Source organism: Rhinoraja longicauda, chromosome 1 (assembly GCF_053455715.1).
Source record: "Rhinoraja longicauda isolate Sanriku21f chromosome 1, sRhiLon1.1, whole genome shotgun sequence".
NCBI classification, from domain to species: domain Eukaryota; kingdom Metazoa; phylum Chordata; class Chondrichthyes; order Rajiformes; family Arhynchobatidae; genus Rhinoraja; species Rhinoraja longicauda.
Genome location: NC_135953.1, coordinates 40,172,779 through 40,198,185, shown reverse-complemented (window position 1 = coordinate 40,198,185; position 25,407 = coordinate 40,172,779). Strand labels below are relative to the sequence as shown.

The window sequence follows — 25,407 nt, the reverse complement described above, 5'->3', positions numbered from 1 at the left end:
TGAATCCAGCAATCCACAAGGCAGGTACTGAATCATTGCGTTTCATCACCTACTCTATCAGCCCAGGGTTAACAAAAATGTCAGTCGATGAAGAGATTTACAAGCAATGTAGTAAAGGTTCAATCGTGACCTTAGGTGCTGTGGTGAGCAGTTTGTATGTTCACAAGTCATAGGAGGAGAATTAGGCCATTCGGCCCATCGAGTCTACTTTGCCATTCAATCATTGCTGATTCTATCTATCCCAGTGGTATCAAGTATTGTCAAGTACGGCTGTGGGTGTCACGTATTGGGTATTTTTAAAGTGGAAATTGACAGATTGTTAATGATATGGGAGAAGACGGGAGAATTCTCCCGTCTTCTCCCATATCATTAACAATCTGTCAATTTCCACTTTAAAAATACCCAATACTTGACACCCACAGCCATCTGTGGCAATCAATTCTACAAATTCACCATTCTCCGCAAAAATAATTCCTCCTCATCTCCTGAAGGTATGTCCTTTTATTCTGAGGCTGTGCCCTCTGGTCCTAGACTTTCCCACTAGGAAAACATCCTCTCCATATCCACTCTATCCAGGCCTTTCACTATTTGGTAAGTTGCAATGAGGTCCCCATTCATCCTACTAAACACCAGGACGTACAGGCCCAGAGCCATTAAACACACATCATATGTTAACCCAATCATTCCCAGGATCATTCTCGTAAACCTCCTCTAGACCCTCTCCAATGCTAGCACATCCCTCCTTAGATATGGAGGTTAAAACTGCTCACAATACTCCAAATGTGGTCTGACCTGTGCCTTTTAAAGCCTCAACATTACATCCCTGCTTTTATATTCTTCCTGTGACCAAGTGGGTTTCTCCAGAGTTCTTCCACACATCCCAAAGACTCGCAGGATTGTAGATTAATTAGCCTCTGTAAATTGCCCCTAGAGTGTAAGATGATAAAGTGGAATAACAGAACTTGTGTGAAGGGTGATTGTTGGCGGAGTCCAGAACCAGGGGCCACAGTCTTAGAATAAAGGGGAGGCCATTTAAAACTGAGGTGAAAAGGAACCTTTTCACCCAGTAAGTTGTGAATTTGTGGAATCCTCTGCCACAGAGGACAGTGGAAAACAAATCACTGGATGAATTTAAGAGAGAGTTAGATAGAGCTCTAGGGGCTAGTGGAATCAAGGGATATGGGGAGAAGGCAGGCATGGGCTATTGATTGTGGACGATTAGCCATGATCACATTGAATGGCGGTGCTGGCTCGAAGGGCCGAATGGCCTCCTTCTGCACCTATTTTCTATGTTTCTATGATCAGTGTGGACTCGGTGGGCTGAAGGGCCTGTTTCAATACTGTATCTCTAAAACTATTCAACAGACCAGCAAAATAACGTTACTATTCTTTATTAATGCACCTAAACCACCAAGTCAAAACATGTACGAATGAAGATCTGTGAAATAAAGAATGAGTAGATTGAGTAAATGGTTTGAAAACAGATACGTGCCTCTTTAGTGTTACAAACGCTGTTTACAGCTCAAGTTCATCAGCTCAAACTATCTTGTGATGCTGGAAGGATGTCACCTTCTTCAATGGCAAAAAGCCCAAAGGCTGTTGAAAGGAACAGTTCCAAATGCTCCTGAACAGAGAAGCACGCTAACAATTAGTGCCACAAAATGTTCGTGCCACAAGCTGTCTTGGCGAGCTTTATCATAATATTGATGAGAGTGTTTCCCAGTTCCAACCTGAGGAGACACTTTCTTCAGAAGATGCACAGCTTCGTAAATCAACATTAAGAACCAGGATAACATTTCTGCTGTTCACAAGAACGCTTTGAAAAGTTAGTACCAAGAAGAAGGGGATCCATCTGATTGTTTTCTCCACAATGGCAAAAATGTTTGCCTAACTTCTCCGTGACACATTCTTTCTCATTTCCAGAGAAATACTAATCAAGAGGAACTGCTGCCATGACCTTAGTGACCAGATAAACATAGAAACATAGAAAATAGGTGCAGGAGTAGGCCATTCGGCCCTTCGAGCCTGCACCGCCATTCAATATGATCATGGCTGATCATCCAGCTCTGTAACCTGTACCTGCCTTCTCTCCATACCCCCTGATCCCTTTAGTCACAAGGGCCACATCTAACTCCCTCTTAAATATAGCCAATGAACTGGCCTCAACTACCTTCTGTGGCAGAGAATTCCATAGACTCACCACTCTGTGCCAAGAAAAGCCAAGAAAACCACTAAAGCCAAGAAAATTATTTATTTGGAGTAATTGTAGGTACAGTCTGAAGAAGAATCATGACCCAAAATGGCACCCGTCTGTTTCTTCCAGATATAGTTCAGTTTAGTTTACTTTATTGTCACGTGTACCGAGATTACAGTGAAAAGCTTTTGTTGCGTGCTAACCAGTCTGCAGAAAGACAATACATGATTACAATCAATCCATTTAGTGTATAGATACATGTGAATAACGTTTAGTAAAAGGTAAAGCCAACAAAGTCCGAACAAGGATAGTCCGAGGGTCACCAAAGAGGTAGATAGTAGTTCAGCACTGCTCTCTGGTTGTTGTAGGATGATTCAGTTGCCTGATAACAGCTGCCTGACCTGCCAAGTTACTCCAGTACTGTATGTTTTGTGCAAGAATCTAGCATCTGCAATTCCTTATGTCTACCAATAATTATTTATTGCATTCATGGATTTCTTTAATCCCTTTGAATCTGTGAAGTGTGACGGTTTGGTGGGCTGAATGGTGTTTACGTTTGGCTGCCCACAGAAATTTAACAGCATCATAAAATTCCTGCATAATTATATGATTGTACCATTCCACAATTCTGTTGCAAAGACAATATCTTTCATCATAAGCACCAGCGTCAACAAAAGCTTTGTAGTCACCCGAACCATTTTCCTCTATTTCTTTCACATTTATTCTTCATCAGTGACAACTTCCCACCAAGGATTACCATTGTGTTACCGAGTAGCTGGGAAAGGTTTCAGTCTTGCCTGTTTGCATGCCAAGTCCAAAATCAAGAGATCACCAACTACGCCTTTTGATAATGCCATTTCACGAAACACGAAGGAAAACAGATATATCACTTGAAACCCCTTAATGAACATCAAGGACTGACCATCAATATTATGAAAGGAAAGGTGTTAGGGCAGCAGCATAGTTGTGCAACGGTAGAGTTACTGCCTTACAGCGCTAGAGATCCTGACTAAGGGTACTGCCTGGAGCTCTCCCTGTGACTGGGGTTTTCTCCCCGTTCCTCGCACACTGTAAATTGTCCCTAGTATGTAGAATAGCGCTAGTGTAAGGGGTGATTGCTGGCGGCGCGGACTCGGTGGGTGGAAGAGCCTGTTTACACACTGTATCTCTAAAGTGTAAAATGCTGCATAGCCCAGTCCCTGGACAGCCCACAACTCCATCATGATTCATCCATAGGTACTGTTAAATGTGGATCCCTTTGCTCATCTTGGCATCTCTTTTCCAGTTCCTCAATTCAAAAGATCGGAGATAGGAGCAGAATTAGGCCACTCGGCCCATCAAGTCTACTCTGCCATTCAATCATGGCTGGTCTATTTAATCCCATTCTCCTGCCTTCTCCCCATCATCCCCGACACCCATACTAATCAAGAATCTAGCTATCTCTGCCTTAAAAATATCCACTGACTTGGCCTCCACAGCCTTCTGTGGCAAAGAATTCCACAGATTCACCACCACAATTCTGCCACAATCAGAACAAATTGCCCATTAGAAGCTTTGCCTTTTATTTTCCCAGGATAGTTCCTCAAGAATATCACCATCTGTAGTCAATGACTCCTTGTGCATTTTACAGGTGATCTTTATTCACATCTAAATCAATTGTGAAGATACCACACAATCTTCCAAGTCTTAATGGTCAAATGATAAGATCATTTAAACTTTCATCACACTGGAAACAATGATAAATTGTTTCTCTGTTTTAAACTATTAATTTTCTTTTCAAATGGAATACTTATCACTTAGTGATAAAAACTAAAATTACTCCCAAAAGATCTTGGATTTATTTTTGATTTTTTCTTATATTCAATGGTTTCATGATAAGAGAACACGTAATTTGATATGAATTTAAAACCTGACTTATTATCACTGCAAGTAGATTTAAAAATAAAAGGTTGTCTATGAGGTATGATTGAGTGTTGAAATGACAACCCATTGTTCACCTTATTTATTCACAAAATGCTGGAGTAACTCAGCAGGTCAGGCAGCATCTCGGGAGAGAAGGAATGGGTGACGTTTCGGGTCGAGACTCTTCTTCATTGTTCGCCTTATATGCACTACTACTGCAAATATACCTGGCTGCAGAGTTTACCATCAATATGTCACCATTACTTGCCAAGGATTCTTCGGCAACTCCTCACAAAATTCTGAAGTTCTGGGGCTGCAATTGCTTTTCGAAACATCACCACCCGGGTTTCTCTGCAAACCTATCATGACTTCAATATTGCTATTTCTTTTCTTTGATCATCACTGGGTTTAAATGCCTCCTCAGCTTTATTGGTGAAGTACACGGAATTGAAAGACTTCAACGATTCATGTGAAGCACCTCACTGCCGCTTACTGCAAGGCAATCCGGAAATGACCACAAATGTTGATCTTGCCTATGATTTCCACCTTCCATAAATGAATAGATTGAGCCGTTTGCAATGGAGTCATGATTACATCTAGGCAACCTTTCAGACCTGGAAAAAATAATATTGGAAACGATGACTCTGACATTTAATAAATAGTTTTTAAAAAATGCCTTATTATGATCATTTAATTCCTTAATGATCCTTTTTTTTGTTCAAAATTGTTTAAATAATTTTTGCTTAAATACATCATATGTGCTGGGGGGGTTTTCATGACAATTCTTCAATCCAAATGGCGGCACAACTTGTTTGATAGTTTCACTGTTCCTGTACAGCATCAGTTGCATGTTATGTTATCAGATAGAAATCCACCACATCTGTGTTTTTGCATTTGCTGGAGGTTAGTGGCAAGGGTCATGCTTTTAACATTGACTGAAAAATCTGGGCAACATTCTGTTAAGAATTATTTTCTTAGTTTTCACAACTTTCAAGCCTTTACTCGCCTTGAATCTTCGATTGCTGAGAATAGGTGGAACTCTTCTTTTGTTCAGCATTGCTGAGACATTTGACTTGTCTTTAGAATAAATAAACCAAAGCTACATCTTCTGCCTCAGGAGAATATAAAGATTTCCTTGGCATTATGCAAAGAATGATCCGACTCCTGGTACTGCTGCAGGTAGATTAGTTTAGTTTATCTTGGTATCATGTTTGGCACAGATATTATACTCTGCTGTACTTTTCTATGTTCTAAACACTTATCCCTCAACCAAGATATTTAAAACCAGAGTATTGGTTCATTTCTCTTGTTGTCCATAATGCCTTGTTGGATTCACAATGGCTGCAAACCAGTGTACAGATTTTGTAGAAGGTACTTTTTGAAAATAATATTTTTTCTCCACTTATATGTACAAAAGTGTTGCATCATTAGGTTTAAAACATTGGACAGCCTCAAAAGAAATCTAATATAAACCATTTCCATGTTACTTATTATTTTACATTCTGCCTTTTCAAATGAAATATCTCCACTACAACTCAGTACATGTGATAAAGTACCATTAGATCATTGAAATTAAACTAATCTTCTCCGCCTACACGATTCACATCGCTCCAATTCCCTTTTTGTGCTCACAATGCATTGATATTGGGAATCCAGTTCCAGCCTCTGAGGCAAGAGGTGCCTTGTAAAAAAATTACACAAGGTGTTCTGGGAAAAATGGGTGAAGGCAGACACTCTTCCAGTTAACAAGATTTCAAGTTGCTGTACTTAAAACTTTAGTGCAACCATTAAGAAACATCCTTTATCTCTTGAGTGGGAAGATTGCTGAGGAACATTTCCTTCAGAATAAACTACAATGCAGATTTTTTAAAATCCAACAAGAGTTATCAAGGTAATAAGGATGCCAAAATAAATCACAGCCACGCAAAGATCCCATTAATTGTAGGATTCATAGCATTCATCATATTGCCTGTTGCGATTATCCTGCAAAGTCCTTCTGGTGGACATCATCCTTATATTTACATGTTCATCACTAGCACAGACTCTGCCATGTAAGAATGGCTGGCATCTTCTCTGAATTCTTCACGAAGCTCAAAGTCACTGCCTCCTTCTTTCCTGCAGAATAAGTTCGTAGAAAACCCCAGGCAGCAGATTTCCAACTGGTAATGAAGGGGCTACCTTCATTCTCTAGTCATAACTGAAACATTTGGGTGAAGCAGAGGTCACTTGCGTGGGTAGAAGAATGGCACTTTGGGACTGCATTAATTTCACCCACTCAGTCACAGCAGTATTTGAAATGATTACCTCAAGCGCCAACATAGACATTGATACTATGCGGAGACAGTAAATAAACAAGGACTCCAAATACAAGGTTAACCTTCCAAACACATTAAAGACAGGACATGGGAAAGTACACCACAGGTTCAACTCATTGGGCAGCAATGCACATCATGGTTCCACTGCAGAAGACTAATTACAAAATTGAACAATCTGCACAGCCAGGCATTGGAAAATGCCAGTTGTGCCAGAATGGCAGTAAAAGACCTTGTACACAATATCAACAGACCAACATTAATGTTATCAGTACCATTTTTGCCGTCCACATTGAATTGAATGGTGTCAACATTCTGTACAATGCCTTAATCTTGATCAAAAAGCAATCTACTAGAGAATCAGCAGGTCAGGCAAAATATGGGGAGGGAAATGGACATCTGATGCTTTGGGTTGAGATCCTCTTGATGTATACTTTTCTGTGTTTTCAATTGAGTCAGAATGAGCTCTGGTATCACCCTTTAAAAGTTAGCAACTGCACTGTTGTGTTCTGCTGCCCTAGTTATATAACTGCGGCACGGTAGCGCAGCGGTAGAGTTGCTGCTTTACAGCGAATGCAGCGCTGGAGACTCAGGTTCGATCCTGACTATGGGTGCTGCACTGTAAGGAGTTTGTACGTTCTCCCCGTGACCTGCGTGGGTTTTCTCCGAGATCTTCGGTTTCCTCCCACACTCCAAAGACATACAGGTATGTAGGTTAATTGGCTGGGTAAATGTAAAAATTGTCCCTAGTGGGTGTAGGATAGTGTTAATGTACGGGGATCGCTGGGCGGCACGGACTTGGTGGGCCGAAAAGGCCTGTTTCCGGCTGTATATATATGATATGATATGATATGATATGATATGAACAGAACTGCAGAGACATAAGAGACTGCAGAGGTACAAAAAAACAAAACTGCTGGAGGAACTCAATGGGTCAGGCCGCATTTGTGGAAGGAATTTGGGTTGGGTCTCTTCTTCAATCTGAGGAAGGGTCCCAACCTGAAATGTCAGTTGTGCATTTCCCTCAACAGATCTGCCTGACTCATTGAAATTCTCCAGCAGTTTGTTTTTTGAACAAATTGTTGTTTGATTATTAAGTTTAAAAATACAATTTCCCCAATTATTTTCTCGCTGCAACAAGTGCCAGAGAATTAAACTCACTTGTATGTTGCCCAATGCATATAAGTCACTTGTATGATGCTTCAAAGAAAAAGCGGTTGTGTTTCAATACTGTCACAACTATGCTTCAGTGTCACATTTCCAAAATGTATGTAATATTTGAAGTGGCATTGCGCTCTCCTTCAATGAAATTCCCAACTGCACTGAATTTTGTATTTGGTATTAGCTCCAAACAACTAGTGCAAAAGAGCTATAAACTAACTTTGTTTCATAGGGTAACCAAGCCGAGAAATTGGATCCCTTATCACCCATATTTTATATGCACAAGAAGGGATTGTGCTCGTGATCACTTCTGGGTAAAATCATATCCATTGTAAAATTGGTCTGAGCATGTCCACTCGCGAACAACTTTAACAACTTTAACTTAAGGATAGCGGAGTGAGGGGGTATGGGGAGAAGGCAGGAACGGGGTACTGATTGAGAGTGATCAGCCATGATCGCATTGAATGGCGGTGCTGGCTCGAAGGGCTGAATGGCCTACTCCTGCACCTATTGTCTATTGTCTATTGTCTATTGTCTGACTTTCCCCAGCATCAAAAATGTACCAAACAAGATTACAAGTTGTACATCATAAGTTTTTCCCCTTGCTGCTGTAAAATTGAGCTTTTGGATGCAGCCTGCAACCTCCATTGAGCAATGCCAGTGATACGTTGCTGTATCGGCACATCTTTAAAGGCATACTAGTGACAGTGGGAGGCTTGACTGAGCAACTTCAGGAACTCAATGCTGGCTTCTAAGAGTTAAACAGGGAGCGTCTTTCCTTTGCATTTGGCGTTTCAGAAGTCAATGGGTGCTTTAGTGGCGGTACTGCAGTTAGCCTACTGTGGGAATCATAGAGTCCCATAGCAAGGAAGCAGGCCCTTCAGCACAACATGCCAATGCCAACCAAGCTGCCCCATCTAAACTATACTTTCCATCACCTTTGGTCCATATCCCTCTAAACTGGTCCTATCCATGCACTTTAAAATATCTTTTAAATGTTGTTATAATTGTTATTTCGAGTTGTTATAAACCTCCTCAGGCAGCTCATTCCATATACCTGCTACACCCTCCGTGTGGAAAAGTTGCCCTCAGGTTCAAATTAAATCTTTCCCCCCTTATCTTAATCCTCTGATTCTTGATTCCCCTACTCTGCATAAAATACTCTGTGCATCTAGTCGATCTATTCCCCTCATGATATTATACACCTCAAAAAGATCACTCCTCATCCTCCTGCCCTCCAAGGAATAAAGTCCTCATCTGCCCAACCTCTCCCTATAGCTCAGGTCCTAATTCTATCTAAGACTGGAATGTTGAGTTAACAAACGATGAGCATTTGAAGGCACTGGGACTGTACTCGCTGAAGTTTAGAAAGATGAGGGGGGACCTCATTGAAATGTGTCAAATTGTGAAAAGCCTGAATAGAGTGGACGTGGAGAACATGTTTCCACCAGCGGGAGAATCTAGAAAGGAGATGGAGGAATTTCGTTCGTCAGAGGATGGTGAATCTGTGGAATTCATTGCCAAAGAAGGCTGTGGATATTTTTAAGGCAGAGATTGATAGATTCTTGATTTGTATAGGTGTCAAGGGTTATGGGAAGGCGGCAGGAGAATGGGGTTGAGAGTTAAAGATAGATCAGCTATGATTGAATGATGGAGTAGACTATAACTTGTGAACAGCAAGTCAGGCAGCATCTCAGGAGAGAAGGAATGGGTGACGTTTCGGGTCAAGACCCTTCTTCATCTGAAGAAAGGTCTCGACCCGAAACGTCACCCATTCCTTCTCTCCTGAGATGCTGCCTGACCTGCTGAGTTACTCCAGCATTTTGTGAATAAATACCTTTGATTTGTACCAGCATCTGCAGTTATTTTCCTACATAACTTGTGAACTGGTGCTTGACAAGGTTTGCAGCAACTGAAACACCAGGGTCAGTTATCTCTCTACAATGAAGAATCTTTTTGGCCCTAAATGAGGATGCGTTTCAATAAAGTTGGTGTGCTCATATTATTATGTTATGACAGCAATAACATCTAAAAAGATCACCTTTTTCAGTGAAATTACATGCCCCAGTTCCTTTCACGACCTTGTTTGTGGTTTTGGTGTCTGAGCGCCACATTCCAGTGTCTCCCCTGTGGCTTCAGCCCGGCTACTGCAAGCCCATTACTTACTCACACAGACGTCCCCGAGAAGATATTGACCTCTGTGGGACGGCTTCAGACTGCTGCCCGTGGTTTTGGAGAGATGAGGCTGCATTGGCTGGCTGTGAGTCACAGGTAAGAGGTCACGGTGGGAGATGACTAGTTGTGTACATGAGGGGTAGACATTCAGTCTGAAGAAGGGTCTCGACCCAAAATGTCGCCCATTCCTTCTATCCAGAGATGCTGCCTGTCCCGCTGAGTTACTCCAGCATTTTGTGTCTATCGTTGGTGTAAACCAGCATCTGCAGGTCCTTCCTCCACCTAAACCTGTACACCAGGGGACCTAGCAGCAGAGCCAAGGAGGGATGCAGCATGGATACAGATCCTTTTGACACACTAAGTCTCCCACTGACCTTCTAGCTTCCATTTATACTAATCCTAATTATATTCCCCATATTTTTCATCAACTCCCCAGATTCCCAGCTCAGTTCAGTTTAGTTTATTGTCACATAGGTGCAGTGAAAAGCTTTTGTTGCATGCTCACCAGTCATGGAAAGAAAATACATGATTACAATCGAGCCATTTACAGTGTGTAGATACATAAGGGAATAACATTTAGTGCAAGGTAAAGCCAGTAAAGTCGGAGCAAAGATGGTCTGAGGGTCATCAATGAGGTGGATAATAGTTAAGGACTGCTCTCTAGTTGTGGTAGGATGATTCAGTTGCCTGATAACAGCTGGGAAGAAACTGTCCCAAAATCCAGAGGTGTGCGTTTTCACAATTCAAAACCTGTTGTCCGATGGGAGAGGGGAGAAGAGGGAGTGGCCAGGATGCGACTCATCCATGATTATGCTGCTGGCCTTGCCAAGATAGCGTGAGGTATAAATGGAGTCAATGGAAGGGAGGTTGGTTTGTGTGATGCGTCTGCAATTCGCTGCAATTTAATGCGGTCTTGGAGGGAATGACTAAACAAAGGAGTTTTATGGCGAGCGATGTGTAGAGAAAGTGGAGGAACAGCACCTCATATGCTGTTTGGGTAACTTACAGCCGAACCGCGTAAACAGTGAATTCTCCAATTTTAGGTAAGTAACCCATATACATTTTGAGTTGCACCAAATACATCGTTAAAAACGCCACATTATTTCATTGCATATGTCGCGACCAGAAATTCAGTTAAACAGAATTGTTCCTTGGGGTGATGCATCCTGATAAAATGCTTTCTATGGCGCATCTGTAGAAGTTGGTGCGAGTTGTTGGGGTGTTGAACATGGATGGTATAATGGTGTTAAAGGCAGAGCTGTAGTCTGTGAATAGGAGTCTGACGTATCTCTCTTATCCAGATGTTCTAGGGATGTGCAGGGCTAAGGCGATGGCATCGTCCGTGTACCTGGTAGGCAAAGGCAAACTGCAGTGGGTCAAGGCCACTGGGTAGACTGGATTTAATACATTCCATTACTAGCCTCTCAAAACATTTCATGATGGTGGATGTCAAAGCCACCGAATGGTAGTCTTTAGGCATGAGATCAGTTACTAAGGACATGGCCAGGAACTCCGTCTGAGCCAGTTGCTTTCCATGGGTTTCCCTTCAGGAAGGCTGATCTAACCTCTGCACCAGTCACCCTTGGAAGAGGCACATTTGGGGTTGAAGGACTGGGCGTCACTGCCCTGTTGGGCTTCTGCTCGAAGCGAGCATAGATCTAGATTTAGATATACAGCGCGGAAACAGGCCCTTCGGCCCACCAGGTCCGCGCCGCCCAGCGATCCCCGCACATTAACACTATCCTACACCCACTAGGAACAATTTTTACATTTGCCCAGTCAATTAACCTACAAACCTGTACGTCTTTGGAGTGTGGGAGGAAACCCAAGATCTCGGAGAAAACCCACGCAGGTCACGGGGAGAACGTACAAACTCCGTACAGACGGCACCCGTAGTCAGGATCGAACCTGAGTCTCCGGCGCTGCATTCGCTGTAAGGCAGTAACTCTACCACTGTGCCACCGTGCCGCCAAGCATAGAAAGCATTCAGTTCATCAGATGGGTCACACCTTCGCCAACGATGCTCCCTGACCATGCTTTGCAACCAGTCGTCTTATTCAGACCTTGCCACATTCTCCGTATGTCCGAGTGATTATACTGGGACTCAAGATAGTCCTGGTATTGTCTCTTGGCATCCTTGATGGCTTTGCGGGGATCATAGGGGGCCTTCTTGTACCACTCGGAATCATTTGTTTTGTATGCAGCAGACCTGGCCTTAACCTGTGAATGTGCCTCGTGTTTCACCAATGGTAGGGGGACACTCAGATTGTCTGTCAGCATGTAGTCTTCCACACACATTCTACCACTTGCCTACATACTGGGGATAATTTACAGTGACTAATTAACCTATCAGCCTGCACATCTTTGGGAAATAAGTGACCGTTACCCACCTCACCTAATTTCACCACATTCTATGCTTCTTTTTTCCCTGGGACTAGCACTTCATAGCACAGGACTCTGTACTACTTATTCTGTGCAAAGGTTTTTGGCATTTACACCAGTAAAATCTTTTAAAGATCTGAATCACCCCCAGTTATCGCAATTATCAGGAAAAGCGTGTCTAACCAGCGAACCTAGCATTAACCTAGCAGATCTCCCGGTTGCTCCACACTTTAACTCCCCCTCCCATTCCCACACTGACCTGCCCTGGGCCTCCTCCATTGTCAGAGTGAGGCCCAATGGAGATTGGAGGAACAGCACCTCATATTTCGCTTGGGCAGCTTACAACCAAGTGGTATGAACAATGACTTCTCTAACTTCAAGTATCCCTTGCTTTCCTGCTCTCTCCATCCTCTCCTCCTTCCCAGTTCTCCGACCAGTCTTACTTTCTCCAATTACATTTTATCATTGTACCCCGCACTATCCTGACATCAGTCTAAAGAAGGGTCTTGATCCAAAATGTTATCCATTCTTTTCTCCAGAGATGCAGCCTGTCCCACTTTGTGTCTATCTTCTATCTTCGATTTATCCAGCATCTGCAGTTGTTTCCTAAACATATTAACCATGCAGCATGTTTAGCATTGCCCAACACTGAAATAAACTAAAAGGTTCAAGAAATGGAAAACCTAACACAATCAGAAGACAGTCAACTCTTTAAATTATAGACACAAGGAACTGCAGATAGTGGTTTAGAAAGAATGACACAAAGTGCTGGAGTAGCTTGTTGAGTTAGGCAGTATCTCTGGAGAAGATGGATAGTCAATGTTTGGGTCGGGACCCATCTTCAGATTGATTGCAGTGCCCCCCCCCCCACCCATGAAAGCTGGAAAAAAGATCAGTCAATACTCTGACAGACGAAGGCCAATGTGCCGAGTCTTGTTAATAGGGTGGTCAAACCACTTTTGGCACATTGGCCTTCATTAGTTGGAGTGTTGAGTATATATGTTGGGATGTCATGTTGCAGTTATGTAAGGCATTGTTAAGGCCACATTTAGAGTATTGTGTTCAGTTTGGGGCACCATGTATAGGAAAGATGTTGTCAAGCTTGAAAGATGCAGAGACGATTTACAAGGATGTTACCAAGACTCAAGGGCCTGAGCTACAGGGAGTGGTTGAACAGGCTAGGACTCCATTCCTTGAAGCATAGGAGGCTGAGGCGTGATCTTATCGAGGTGTACAGAATCATGAGAGGAATAGATTGGGTAAATCGGATAAACAGAGTCTCTTGCCCAAAGTAGGGGAAATCAAGAACCAGAGGACATCGTTTTTAGGCGAGGGGGAAAATATTTAATAGGAACCAGAGGTGTAACTTTTTATTTTTACACAAAGGGCAGTAGGTGCCTGGAACAAGCTGCTGGAGGAGGCACAATTGTAATGTTTAAGAAACATTTGGACAGGTACATTGGATAGGAAAGATTTGGATGGATGTGGGCCAAATGCAGGCAGGCTAGTGTACATGGGACATGTTAGGCAGTGTGGGCAAGTTGGGCCAAAGGGCATGTTTCCACATTTTAAGACTAAATGACTGGTTGGGAAAGGAGAAAACCTGGCATGTGATCGGTTGATATAGGTGGGAGGGTTGATGGCAGGTGGTTGGACAAAGGCCAGAGATGAAAAGGAAAAAGATGTGACATAAGGAGCTAAGGCTAGAAGTTGTACAGAAATATGAGGCGAGAGGAAGGAAAACAGTTGGAAAGGGATGGAGGGAGGAAGGTAGAAATGGCATAACCATGTGGGCACAGGGAAGAGGGAGGGTAATGGTACTTGTGGATTAGTTATCTAAAATTGGAAAATTCAATGCTCAGTGTTAAGCTGTAAATTATCCAAGCAGAATAGGCGATGCTGTTCCTCCCATTTGCATGTGGCCTCACTCTGTCAATGGAGGCTCAGGTCAGAACAGTCAGCATGGGAATGGGGAGGGAAGTTGAAATGGTTAGCAGCCAAGAAACCCAGTAGGTCTTGACAAAACAAGCATCGGTGAAACCATCGCCTAGTCTACGCTTGGTCTCGCCGATCTACGAACCTCTTTCTCACCTGGTGGAACGGCTGGGTGGATATGATGGAGAAGGTACAGGGAGAGATGTTCCATCTTCTGCAATTACCGGGGAAAGTACTTGGGGAGGAAGTTTTTAGGGTGGGAGGGAATGACTAAACAAAGGAGTTTTATGGCGAGCGATGTATAGAGAAAGTGGAGGAACAGCACCTCATATGCTGTTTGGCTAACTGACAGCCGGACCGCGTAAACATTGAATTCTCCAATTTTAGGTAAGTAACCCATATATATATTTTGAGTTGCACCAAATACATCGTTAAAAACGCCACATTAATTCATTGCATATGTCGCGACCAGAAATCCAGTTAAACAGAATTGTTAACCACCACCAGCTGGCAGCCGAAGTCCGGAAAAGCAAACCGAGGGGAAACACGGAAGGCTGGCAATATTTACAAAAATAAAGCGTTTGTGGCGACCTGTCGCTAAATGAATCAGGTGGAAAAAAATCAAGAAATCTAAAAAGGAAACAATTACAAGGGTTTATAGGCAAATCCCTGTTCATAGTAGTTGGTTCCTTCAGTCTCTGTGGCACCATTCAGAAACAAGACTGCACAGATTCTTAAATGGTTGTTCTCGTGACGCAAAACGCCACATTAATTCACTGCATATGTCGCGACCAAAGAAATTCAGTTAAACAGAATTGTTAACCACCACCAGGTGGCAGCCGAAGTCCGGAAAAAGCAAGCCAAGGGGAAACACGAAAGGCTGGCAATATTTACAAAAATAAAGCGTTTGTGGCGACCTGTCCCTAAATGAATCAGGTGGGAAAAAATCAAGAAATCGAAAAAGGAAACAATTGCAAGGGTTAATAGGCAAATTCCTGTTCGTTCCTTCAGTCTCTGTGGCACCATTCAGAAACAGGACTGTACAGATTCTTAAATGATTGTTCTTGTGACGCTAGGCTTTGATACCTTTGCCACAAATCATTTGATATGACCTTCAAAACGGTGCATTAATGATGTATTACTTGGCATTCTTTTGGAAATCGAGTTATATATTTTGCAACGTTTGCAGATCCATTAACTTGTGCGTAGGAAGGAATTGCAGATGCTGGTTTAAACCGAAGACAGAAACACAAAGCTGGAGTAACTCAGCGGAACTGAAGAAGGGGTTCGACCCGAAACGTCACCTATTCCTTTTCTCGAGAGTTGCTGCCTGACCCGCTGAGTTACTCCAACTTTTTGTGTTTATCTTCAGTTCCACTAACTCCATCAATATCAAACTACCTGGATGCAAAACTCTCGGTGTGTGCAATTGCACCAATCCGTACAAATGAACACTACATTTTAATCATTTAAAATGTTAACGACATATAAAGAAGATGTGGGAAAAAAAACTAAACATGGAAGAGGGCAAGCTAAATTCTCGTGAGTGCCTAAGTCTAATTATTGAGTTTGCTTATTAGTATATATCATGGTTTAAATCTGCTGCAAAAACCTGCGCAGGGAGTACAGAGAAGGTTCACCAGATTGATCCCTGGGATGGCGGGACTTTCATATGAGGAAAGACTGGATAGACTGGGCTTGTACTCGCTGGAATTTAGAAGACTGAGGGGGGATCTTATAGAAACATATAAAATTCTTAAGGCTAGATGCGGGAAGATTGTTCCCGATGTTGGGGGAGTCCAGAACCAGGGGTCACAGCTTAAGGATAAGGGGGAAGTCTTTTAGGACCGAGATGAGAAAACATTTCTTCACACAGAGAGTGGCGAGTCTGTGGAATTCTCTGCCACAGAAGGTAGTTGAGGCCAGTTCATTGGCTATATTTAAGAGGGAGTTAGATGTGGCCCTTTTTGTTAAATGGATCAGGGGGTATGGAGAGAAGGCAGGTACAGGTTACTGAGCTGGATGATCAGCCATGATCATATTGAATGGCGGTGCAGGCTCGAAGGGCCGAATGGCCTACTCCTGCACCTATTTTCTATTTTTCTATGTTTCTATGTTTCTATGTTTCTATGTTTCTATGTTTCTATGTTTCTATGTTTCTATGTTTCATCGTCCAACTCTCAGAATCATTTAACGTGGAAAAAGCCTCTTCAGCCCAACTTGCCCACGTAGACCAACATGTCCCATCTGTACGTCCCACCTGCCTGCGTTTGCCTCTACTCTCAACCGGTTCTATATCCATGTACCTGTCGAAGTGTACTCGGGGTAACAATCCACAGACAGGTTCACAAAACAAATGAACACTAGATTTACATAGCTATCGTCTAACCTGGTGACGAGACAAATACAGACGGCATTTTATGGGTAGGCATTTACCATGACATGAAACTTGAAAACCGCCTGCCCAGAAATGTAGGGTTCAGTTAAAGCTTATTTACTGGCATTTTGTGTCTACATTAATAAACCAGCATCTGCTATTCCTCATGTCTTTCACTTACTTGGATTCAAGCTCATTCCTCATTTTCCATTCATAACGTATCTATTCCTCAGCGTATAACTTTGCAATGCACCTGTACTGATTATTAATACAAATGTTACATTTTCATTAAGTGAATCCAAACTAAAATATGCCTTCCCCCATTCTGAACTAAACTATTTCAAGTAGGTTAAGCAGGGCTCACTTTCGCCGTCAATTAGTTAATAATAAATCGGGACCTTGACCCCCACGAGCCAGCCATTGCTGCAAAGTCTACAAACTCTTCATCTAATAAAATGCTTGTCGACCTCTTGAAAATGTTGTTTGACGCAGCATTCACATTTCTCGTCCATAAATCACCTTGGCGTAACACGCTTCATATTCCCTACGTGGAGTGACATCCAAAATTAGACGTGGGATTTGGCCAACGTACAAATGAAGAACAACATTTCATTAAGCTTTTTGATCACTTGTTGCCACGAGGAACCTGCAGTTTTTTTAATACCTGTATTGGGTTATCTACGTGTACCTATTATTAAAGGAAATATTCGAATTTGCCCTGATATTCGAAATGGTTGATCTCACACATCAATATATCTGCCAATTAATTTATTACTTGTATCGTTGTAATTTCACTCGTCATCCGCACAAGTTACTGTCTGTAGTGATTTAATACAATCTGGAAATTTGGATTACACTTTCCATTCTCTCAGCCAGATCACAGGTAAACAAAACACAGGTTCCACACAATTCCCCCAAGGACCACACTTCTCACATCCCATCCATGTGTCTGTTTCCGATAACTCAAATACCAAACTAAACCTTCACAACGCGATTTCGCCTCGTGTTATAACAAAATGACCTTTGTTAAATAAACATATTCCAGAAATAACAAATTAGAAATTATTTAACAAAATCTTATTCAATATTTAATTTTCAATTTATAATTGTATTCGTTAGCAGTCGTGTTCCAACGGAAAGACAATAGACACTTGGTAACATTAAAAAAATAAATTACCGAGTAATTTCAGTTTAAAGCACTGAGCGAGTCAGCGTGCATCCGTATCACATTTAACTTCCTTCTTCAAAGTGACCCCTGTAAAACTGTGATAGCCTGCTTGCTTTTTTTTTTTTCTTATAGTCACTGGCAAATGAAACGCATTTCAAATGGGGGTTTAGCATCTGAGGGGAGAGCGGATTATACCGTTCGGTGTGGTCGGAGGCAGTTTTGCTCATTTCATTTCAAAATGAAAACAGCTGCCGAACACGGTTAAAAGAAAGTCCGCCTGGTTCCATTTGAATGCTCGTTATGTTTTGGTTACTATGCGTTGATAACAAAGTTTTTGGACAAAACGCACCGTGCGCTTCCGCCGGCAGTTCGCAACCAGTGGAGAATTGATTTGGTCCGAGGTTTTCCACAACTGTTCACAGCTCACAACTTAAGCGAAGACTTTATGTGACTTTAGCCGAAGCATTTCATTGCAGTTGACCTTTATCCTACTGTAAGAAAATAACTGCAGATGTTGGTACAAATCGAAGGTATTTATTCACAAAATGCTGGAGTAACTCAGCAGGTCGGGCAGCATCTCAGGAGAGACGGAATGGGTGACGTTTCGGGTCGAGCCCCTTCCTTGATTCCCCCCAATAGTTCATTTCAGATTCCGTGTGCAGAATCGTGTCATTAATTTTCATAAATTCATACGACGTAAGAGCAGAATTAGGCCATTCGGCCCATCGAGTCTGCTCTGCCAATCGATCGTGACTGATCTATCTTTCCCTCTCAGCCCAATAATCTTAGACACCCTTTTACTAATCAAGAACCTATTAATCTCCGCTTTAAAAACACCTAATGACATGGCCTTCGTCCCGCCATCAGTGGCAATGAATTTCACAGATTTATCACCCTCTGGCTAAATATATGCCTCTTCAATTTGTAATTATTAATATTAAATAAATTCCTCCTCCTTCTGTTGTTATTAATGCAGCAGGTGCCTTATCTTTCGGCAAATTACTAAATCTAATTTTCTATCGAAATTCGGGTTGACTATTGCCGCGTCCAATCCTCCAAAATTCACTTTCCACGGTCTCCACATTACTCTGCATACTCTTTATTCCCCCAAATTACTTGTTGCTCCCAAGCTTTGAAAGTGTAAACAGAAATGACGATTCCAACATCACGATCACGTCTCCCCATCATTAGACCTGATTAACACAATGAACGACCCGGTTTGAAAAAGATTATCTCGGAAACTTGTGCTTGGTTGAACATTATTTCGTCTTTTGCCAGATAGGGAATAAAAGTAGAAATGATTAAACTAAACAACAGTGTAGTATTTTCTGTGCGAGAGTTACAAGCAGAATAAGTTAAAATAAACTACGTCTATTTACTTTTTACGGCGGCTGAGTTCGGTTATATTTTTATTATTGATTTGGCAGATTGAGTTCCACCAAGCACCGAAGTTACGGAGCGGAATAATATTAAATTCCGTGTCATTTCTCTTCCAAACTTCCTTCAGCTTCTCCAAAACCTTGATAGAAAATAGGATTATTAAATCTTCGGGCGACTGGCTTAATGCAGCTGGGAGGAATGCCAAACGAGCGGTAAAGTGCGCGTTTACTGCTGGCGACCTAGCTGCCAGCCATTCGTATAAGAAAATAACTGCAAATGCTGGTACAAATCGATTTATTCACAAAATGCTGGAGTAACTCAGCAGGTCAGGCAGCATCTCGGGAGAGAAGGAATGGGTGACGTTTCGGGTCGAGACCCTTCTTCAGACTGATGTCTGAATGCCAGCCATTCGTGATCTGGTGCCGTGTTTATGAAGTTTTCCAAGTGTTGCGTGCGAGTCCCGGGGAAGGAGGAGGAGAGAGAGAGAGAGAGAGAGACGCTGTCGGTGACGGGCTCGCACCGGCAGATGGTGCTTTAATCCCACACCTCTCCAACGTTGTTGCCTCTTCGCTGACGTGCGATCACACCAACTGGAGGCCCGCTATGGTAATGACCAGATTTTTTTTTTCCTCCTTAAACGATCGATGTAGATCGAGAGACGAGCAACAAAAAAAAAAAAGATGAATGAACCGGGTCAGATGAATTGTCATGTGGACGGGTCGGCTCAGTACAGGAGACTGGAGAAGGGCAGATAACCGGGATAATCGCTGCTAAAGACCAAGTGAGTACAAATAAGGGCTCCTCAATTTCATCACTTTTGGTCATTTTCAGGAACCTTCAGTTACATGATTGCACTTTTTTTCCATTCTCCCTTACAGATGCCTGTGCTGTGGGGAAGGACTTGTTTTACAGAGGCATCGACTGGTTTTTCTTGTCACATAATTGTTCACTCGCCTGAACCATGAAGGTGCGATGTTTCTTTCTTCTCTTCTACTTCGCCGTCGGCAAGGGCCGGTCGCAAAAAGCCCTTGAAACTATCAAGATTGCCATCTTGCTGCCTCACAACAACACCAACTACCCGTGGGCTTGGCCGCGAGTGGAACCTGCCATCCAACTGGCCGTCGAGAGGATTAACCAGGACAAGGAGCTGCTCAGCGGCTACCAGCTCACCTACATGTTCAAGACCAGCGAGAAGGACGGCCGCTGCTCCGACACCCTCGCCCCGTTCAACGCGGTGGACTTCAAGATGAAGAACGACCCCGATGTGTTCGTGGGTCCGGGCTGCACCTACGCCGCCGCCCCCGTGTCCAGGTTCTGTAGCCACTGGAACCTGCCCATGGTCACCAGCGGAGCCTGGGCATTCGGCTTCGACAACAAGACGGGAGATTACAACACCACCATCCGCACCGGCCCCAGCTACACCAAACTCGGCGAGTTCGCCAAACACATCCACGAGACTTTCAACTGGACCTCCAGGGCAGCCCTGGTTTACTGGGACTTAAAGATGGACGACCGACCCTTCTACTTCACCGGGGAAGGGATCTACACCACTCTGGAGACAGAGTTCCCAAACATGACGATGAAATACGACAACCTCGTGGATCAAGGGCTGCAGCAGGCAGCGATCATTGAAATTATACAATTCATTAAGCACAATGCCAGGAGTAAGTGGATTCCCAGACCCCACCCCTTCCTATGAATGTGGTTTAAAGCAAATAGGTTTGTTATTTAGGCAGCAGCTCGTATGCAAGAAAATCTGTGCCCTGTCCTCGCTAGTCCCGGAATGCAAGCTTTAGAGGGGAGAAGTTAGTGAATGATGTAATATTTTAACATCTTAACAGTTGACCTTGGGTTTCCTCCATTGGTACTGCTGCCTTCTTGCTCTATAACACGCACTTTTTAAAAGTAATAAACCAACCCATTGCGCTCATTGATTTCCGCCGCGTTATTTCGTCGAGGTCAGTTTAAATCAGAGTGAGTTTTTTGCTGTTTGCTCGGGCGTGGGGGCTGTTCCCGTTATTGAAAGAGAAGCGGGCTCAACCGGGCTTTCCAGTTTGTGAAATCACACCAACTAAAACATAAAAAGGGTTCGATGCAACCTCGAGGTTTTACCTGTTAAAAATGTAGGTGGTTCAGATTCAGAGAGTGTCGCACGTTCAAAGTGGCAAAGCGGGACCAACCTCCCCACGTAAAGACACATGTGTCCCACAGTTATAATCCGCGCGGCACTGAGGGCTGAAACAATAAGGAGGTTAGCTTGTAGGGAGGAACTGCAGATGCTGCTTTAAACCGAAGATAGACACAAGGTGTTGGATTAACTCAGCGGGTCAGGCAGCATCTCTGGAGAGAATGAATAGGTGACGTTTCTGGTCGAGACCCTTCTTCAGAAGGAGGTTAGTTTGTTGAAGGAAAGGGAGCGGAGATGGCTTGTCGTACGATTTCGCTTATAAATGTATCAAATCGTATGATAAGAGACTGTGTGCGAAATCATTGCCTTTGACGAGCGGCGCAGATTACATTGGAGATTAAGACTTCGTGCGAGAGTATTGGACCACAAATGCAGACTGCGGATAGAGAAATATATCATTTGGCTTTAACAGTTCGCCGTAACTCACTTACAGTAATGAATCATAGAACACACACTCCACATTGATAACATTAAGAACCTTAGAGCGATCGATCAATCGGTTCATTAAGCAGCGGTCACAAGGTGAATGAATCTTAGCATATTTTTATTGCACAACGAGCATGTTTATTTTTTGGCAGCTCGGCGATTCATTTTGTTTCAAATTACTGAACTAAAAGATGAACCCTGCTTGAAAAATAGCCTGTCTTTGGTGAAAAGGCGTTTTCATTTGTTGAAGGGGTACACGAACAGTTTTCTGTTTAATGAGGGTCTTGTGTTCAAATACTGCTTCGGTTTACACCACATCGGTCCTCTTTTCTTTCAGTCATCTACATCTGTTTTCCCTTGGAAGAGTTTCGGGAGATGATGTTGTACGCGCAGAAGGAAGGACTGACAGATGGAGACTATGTATTTTTCTACGTGGATCTCTTAGGCGAGAGTCTGAGAGGGAAGTCAACGGGTCAGTCCACCTACAAACCCTGGGAAAATAACCACAGCAGCGAACCACTCCTCAAAGATGCTTTCAAAGTACGCACATTTCTTTCAACTTCGTGGTCTGCGAATACCCGTTTTTAGTCGGGGTACTTCGCCCGCAGCAAGTGCTGTCACGTAGATTGTAAAACAGCAGGTTTTATAAAATGCCTTGTTAACGTTTCATTTAAAGAGCCGCCTTCGTTGTCTGTTTTTACCCATCCTTCATTAATCCATTCTATTCATAAGCCGTGAAAGTCATTAAAGGAAGAGAAGTAACTAAGTCGACCATCGAGCCTGTTTAGTTCATCCAATTAGATCGTGGTTAATCGTGTTAGTGTGGATAGACACAATGCTGGAGTAACTCAGCGGTCGGGCAGCATCTCTGGAGAGAAGGAGCAGGTGACGTTTCGGGTCGAGACCTTTCTTCAGACTGAGAGCCAGGAGAGGGAGCGAGAGAGAGAGAGAGACCTGGAGATATAGGCGGCGATATCGAGATATAGATATGCAAAACAAGTAACGATTATAAAGGGAACAGGTCACAGAGATACATTTAAGTGTCTTAATTGAAGTGTTTTTTAATATTTATACCCCAAGATAATCTTATCATTAAAAAAATAATGCCATCAGAGCGACAAAATATAGTAATGATGTGCTACACAAGAAAATAACTTTCGCGGTGTAGTAGATTGTAATCTGGTAATACGTGCTATGTCACAAATAGGTTCTGGGTTCACATCCACTCACATTGAACATGCTAGCAATTCAGAAAACTCCACCCTCGTGTTTTATAAAGCGTCCCTCCCAGGTAGATTAACCGCTCCATAACATAGATTCCTCAGTCCTATGCTTGTGGTTTCTGCAAGCCTTGCTACATGTTTCAAAGATTGGTTGCCAAACTCTATGATTTGCCACACTGTTACACCCCACTCTCCCCCACGCGCGCTGCTCGAGAAAGTTACACGAACCAAGAATAATTACAATGTTTAATTTTCCAGTCAGTGATGATCATCACCTACCGGCACCCCGAAGGCCCGGAGTATTTAGATTTTCAGGAAGATTTACGGGAAAGATTAAAACATGTGCCAAGTATCGATCTGGACAATTCTCTGGTAAGTGCTGGCTGAAATACAGACTAGAAAGTTAGTTCTTGATTATCAAAACGATTAAGTAATTGACGACACAAATGAGATAGGGATCTCTGAGAATACAGATGGATGGAGCAATCCATTCCCTCCTTAACTCGCAGTGAAGTGGGTAAGCCTAGAATATCCCAAATTTGCCCAGGGAACTATGTCTGATTATCATTTTGCAAGGTGACCACGGATATGTTTTAATTAAGCAAACTATGAAGCACGTCCAGTTGTTGCTCATCTAAACTATTCCTGTTTGCTTTGACTGATGCAATGATCTGCACAACTTATTGGTATAAGGTTGGCTTGAAACAGAAACTGTTGGATATTTTGACTTTGGGATGAAAATTGCAGTTCTTCTGAAAATAAGTCTATCTTGGAGATTTGTTGTAACAAATGTGGCACTGTTCATTTTCTTGGATGTTTATTCTTTCATGGAGGCAATTCATGAAGAAAGTATAGTATTAGCAGAATTAGAGAAAAATCTGTAGTCTGAAATAAAGTAACAACATCGTTCAAATATGCCATTCTTGACCCTGTAATCAAACATAGTTTTCTAATTAGTAAATTATTGCACTAGGTCTTCTGTTACTATGTTGTGCATAAAATTAACATTGCATTACCTGAGCTAAATGTAAATGCAATGGGGTTTTTTGCTCACATTTGTGAGAGTTCGATGTGTGATGATTTCAGAAAAAAAAGTTCATTGTATTAAATGCTGCTTTTTCAGTGTTGACGTTATTAGAAATGTTGCAAGTGTCTTTAAGTTAATTTTATTTCTCCAGTGTGTCCATTTTATGCAGTAGCCTGTAAACGGTGAACACCCAAAATGTAATAATGACTTCAATTGGTAGGTGCTTTGGTGTCCAACATCTCTTGTATCATTCTCCTCAGGAAAATGAATCTCACGTAACTTGTATTACTAATGTAAAATGTCTTGGAATACAAGATTTCTATATTGTTCTTATGCTATTAATTGCTGGTGCTTCATACTCATGATCTCCAATGTATTAATAAACACATTGTGTGTTTTTGGGACCTCATGCTATTTACTCTATTTTTCCCATATTCCAGTATTGTTTTCAATATCCCTACTTGTTAATCAATTAATAAGTAAGAAGCAGATGTACCGAGCACCTGTTAAGTGAAGTCAGCTTAAGCATCATGTACAACATCTGTTAGAATGCATTATATGTATGTAATGTTATTTGGTTATTTTTTATAATGCAAAGCACAAATGAGTAAAACACTGTGCTGGAGGAACTCAGCGGGTCAGGTAGATAGCACCTGATTCACTGAGTTCCTCCAGCACTTTGCGATCTGCTCAAGGTTCCAGCATCTGTCGTTTCTTGTGTCTCTAACACAAGTGAGTAAATAGGTTGAGAAGTATAGTTCAATTCCATTGTCATGTACTTATGGAAATTGCTTTCTTCTTTAACTGCAAAATCTGGGGTCATGTTTATAGGAAATTATTTTTTTTGTGATGTGTTGTATCTTGCGATACATGTCACCTGAACTATAAAAGAATTACAATTACCGTACATTCCCATTTAGTGTCTGAATGAATTCTGGTTCTTTACTCATGTAACCCCACATTTACCTCTACAACAACTATTCTGCAACCAATATTTATCACTGCCTCTATTAGCTCTGGTTTTCTGGCATTTTGTAGGTAAATTAGCTGCTGTAGTATAATGCATTATTTGTTTACCAAACAGATATGCCAGCTGGCCTCTGCAGTTTATCGTAACATGTGGCAGAGGATTTTTCCTCAGACACACAAAAGCAACATTCTATTTCGGGTATATTGGGGCTGATACTGGTTTGCATCTTTAAGCTAGAAATGGACTGGATAAGTAATTTAATACAATGCAGTTTATTTACTGATTTTTATATACTTTTTGTAATATTGTTGAAATATATGGTGCAAAATCAAATTGTATATTTGGACTACCTGATATATTATTTCCTGAAATGTCATTGTCACAACTAGCGTTTTTTGGGGTTGTGTAATTTTAATGCTTATTTAATGCTTTTATTGTTGGACTGTGGGTGACTGAATTTCGTCCAATATTGGATGACAAATAAAGCTATCTTGAATCTTGAATCTAGCGGAACAATTTGGAATATTACCCTATAACTTTCAAAATTGGCACTGTTTACCATTATCCTTTGTGAAAATTACTTCTCA

General features: G+C 42.2%; 1 protein-coding gene across 1 annotated transcript in view; it reads left to right on the top strand.

The window, feature by feature from the left end:
* The first annotated feature begins 19,535 nt into the window (after positions 1–19,535).
* npr2 (natriuretic peptide receptor 2) overlaps positions 19,536–25,407 on the top strand; it is a 161,937-nt gene continuing 156,065 nt past the window's right edge. The window contains exons 1-4 of the mRNA XM_078396012.1: positions 19,536–19,767; positions 19,865–20,650; positions 21,938–22,140; positions 23,082–23,195. Of these exons, the coding sequence (XP_078252138.1) occupies positions 19,948–20,650; positions 21,938–22,140; positions 23,082–23,195 (1,020 nt within the window). The 5' untranslated portion in view covers positions 19,536–19,767; positions 19,865–19,947. The remainder of the gene's footprint in view (positions 19,768–19,864; positions 20,651–21,937; positions 22,141–23,081; positions 23,196–25,407) is intronic.